The following is a 3,052-nucleotide window of genomic DNA, read 5'->3' as shown; positions in this document are numbered from 1 at the left end:
ATTATATTTCATTCACACTCATCTGTACATTCCATGAAGGGACCTAGTCCGCAAAAAATCAGCATCTCCCTTAAATTCTTTGTACCTGTTGACTGAGAATTCAACATATCTGCCATGGAAAAGGATTAGAAGATATAATTAAAATAATTTTTATTAAATTTTTCCAAAGACATTTTCTGAGGATAAGCAAAACATTGCAATGCATTGGGGGGTTCTCGTTCTCTCTAACGTCCAGCATGATTTCTACCAGCTTCCACTGGCTGAGACAGAGGTGAAGGATGGGTTTTTTTGTCACTTCTCAAGCTTCCACTGATTCAAGACGGGCTAATTGGACTGTAGCTTATAGGAAAAAACAAAACAAGCCAACAAATAAGCAAAAAAACAGGAGAAGACAGGCCCCCAGAAAAGCTCCTGCTCTGTAGGACGTAACAAAGCACTTTACCATATACAGATGACATGCACATAAATATAACCAAGCATGAGTGAGAGCAAAGTGAAATATGAAAACAGTACTGAAGGAGAAAAAATAATCAAAAATGCAAAAATTAAAATAATAATGTAATTTTTAAAATTACATTATTATTAGAAATTTAAATACACTGCTCAAAAATTATTATGTTTTTAAATGAAAGATTATTTAATTTAAAAAAGAAAAAAAAATCACTTCCTGATCAGAGTATCATTTGTATGAGACACTGTCAGTGTGCTGTTATATAACTCAGGTATTTTTTAAGGCCTGACTTGTTGCATTGATGCCCATTGCTTTACTGTCCTGTTGGATGTGTAATGTCAGATCCCTTGTATCTGACATTTGATTGGGCATCACTGTGTTGCTATGGCATGATCCTGGTAGTTATTGTTGTTAAAACAATAAGAATAACAAATTCAAATTCAAACATTGCTGCATTCTTCTGTAACTGACAATTCCAAACCTGCACTCAGTCTCCTCATTACACTGGTTCTGAACAGACACAACATTGGAGTCTTTGCAAACTTTGTTCAAAAACTACAACTATTTGACACAAAACTGCGACAGCAAGCACAGAAACTTCAAACAAGTCACTGAAGTAAGGATCGAAAGATTTACTGTTAAACATTAATGATTAAGACCTGATCATAAGGTTGTTTTACCTTGATTGCCAGCTGTTCCTGTTTTTATCTTCATTTCTTTTGTATTTAATCACCTAAACAATGCTGTAATGATACAGTTTGATTGGATATACATTGTTGAAACTGACTTGAAAATGTATGACAACTGTCCTGTAATGTTACACAGAGAAACCAAATCCTGTGTGGATCTTTCTCCTGACAGACGCCTAAAATGGCTCGAGCTGTGGTAAGTTACTCTTCACTGTGTCTGTTTCTAAACATTAAATCATGTGAATTCTTAATGAAAAATACAACAACAATAATAATATGTAACTTTTTAAAGGAAAATCCACATCTTAAGAGGTTTAACTCACAAAGCAGCTCAGATGTCAGCAGTGACAGGTATGTTTGCTTTTCAATTTAAAAAAAAAAGGACATTAAAACATCTGTTTCCATCATATGTTGCAAAAATAATCAGCTGCTGACTTTTCTTGTTATGTGTGCAGCAAGTACTGCTTCCAGGATGTGGGGATCTTACCGCCTCCTAAACGTATGAGGCTGATGACGTGGGATCTTTCCCTGCCTCCAAGTCCTCCATCATCCCCTGTAAATGATGACAATACTGATCAAAAGTGTATCAGCGGGCTGCCTTATGATGTTCCATTGCCTCCGCGTCCTCCACCTTCTGAAAAGAAGTATGCTTCCCTTCGTTTCCTTGAACACGAGAGGTCTTATTTGATGCCTCTCAGCCTCCTGGCTAATATTCCACTGCTTCCAAGTCCTCCACCGTCCCCTGTGTTTGCTGAATACAGTGATTCAAGGTGTATCAGCCCACTGCCTCATGAGGTTCCACTGCCTCCAAGTCCTCCACCGTCCCCTGTGTTTGCTGAATACACTGATTCAAGGTGTATCAGCCCACTGCCTCATGAGGTTCCACTGCCTCCAAGTCCTCCACCGTCCCCTGTGTTTTCTGAATACAGTGATTCAAGGTGTATCAGCCCACTGCCTCATGAGGTACCACTGCCTCCAAGTCCTCCACTGTCCCCTGTGTTTTCTGAATACAGTGATTCAAGGTGTATCAGCCCACTGCCTCATGAGGTTCCACTGCCTCCAAGTCCTCCACCATCCCCTGTGTTTTCTGAATACAGTGATTCAAGGTGTATCAGCCCACTGCCTCATGAGGTTCCACTGCCACCAAGTCCTCCACCTGCTGATGCCTTGCCTCAGTCAAAGGACACTCATAAGGTCCTGCATCCAGATCTAAAATATGACCGTTCTTCCCTGGACGATGAAGTGGCCTTTTTCATGTGTCCCACAGAAAAGCCTCCTGGTGTAACCGCTCTTGACGTTTCACCACGTCCACTTTATGAATTTCCACACCTTTCAGAGAAGAGATGCCTCAACTTATCTACTGTTGCTTTCCTTTGTCTGGATGATTAAAGATGTGTTTGTTGTAATAAAATAATTTTTGAGCAAATACATGTTGAGATGATTTGGTTACTTATGATGGTTATAATTATTCAAACAGCATTATTGCTGATAAACTTTTTCTACTCATTTTCTCCATGAGCTATTTAGATGTCTATTTTGAAGATCCACTCACATTATTATTAAATATGCTTATTCTCAGTAGAGTATATAGCTACATCTGAACAAGGAATAAATTAATTTCCACCAGATACTCATTAACAAGTTACCTCAACATGAACCACTTAAATAAAGCAGGCATTAGTGGAGTGCACAGATGGGAAAAAACGACTACATGCCAGCATTTACTTTCTCTCCTTGCTTCTCTACCCTCTGTGTTTTATGGGGTGACTGCAGGAGAAAAAAGGAGGGCTTTCCCTTCTGCCTTACACCCCTTCTTTGAAAACATGTGGCCTGGGAATAATTGGGTTACAACTGCAGCAGACCAATGAGTTGGCCTTGATTTGGAGAATGACTCCATTTACTTTTGTCTGAC

The 3,052-nt window shown here is 39.2% G+C and overlaps 1 protein-coding gene across 1 annotated transcript; it reads left to right on the top strand.

Annotated features, from left to right (window-relative positions):
• Positions 1-934: 934 nt before the first annotated feature.
• On the top strand, positions 935-2,568 carry LOC113031030 (formin-like protein 5). The gene is made up of 4 exons (XM_026182872.1): positions 935-1,067; positions 1,277-1,336; positions 1,433-1,491; positions 1,596-2,568. The coding sequence occupies exons 2-4, from the start codon at positions 1,322-1,324 to the stop codon at positions 2,527-2,529; spliced, it is 1,008 nt and encodes a 335-aa protein (XP_026038657.1). The 5' UTR covers positions 935-1,067; positions 1,277-1,321; the 3' UTR covers positions 2,530-2,568.
• The last annotated feature ends 484 nt before the right edge of the window (positions 2,569-3,052 follow it).

The sequence above is a fragment of the Astatotilapia calliptera genome, chromosome 10, assembly GCF_900246225.1.
Source record: "Astatotilapia calliptera chromosome 10, fAstCal1.2, whole genome shotgun sequence".
Taxonomy (NCBI): Eukaryota; Metazoa; Chordata; class Actinopteri; order Cichliformes; family Cichlidae; genus Astatotilapia; species Astatotilapia calliptera.
The sequence above is the reverse complement of the archived record's forward strand: the minus strand, read 5'-3'. Positions and strand labels throughout refer to the sequence as shown.

Coding starts and splice junctions, on each gene's coding strand:
- LOC113031030 (XM_026182872.1), top strand. Junction 1,492..1,595: donor TCAGATGTCAGCAGTGACAG/GTATGTTTGCTT, acceptor TTATGTGTGCAG/CAAGTACTGCTTCCAGGATG.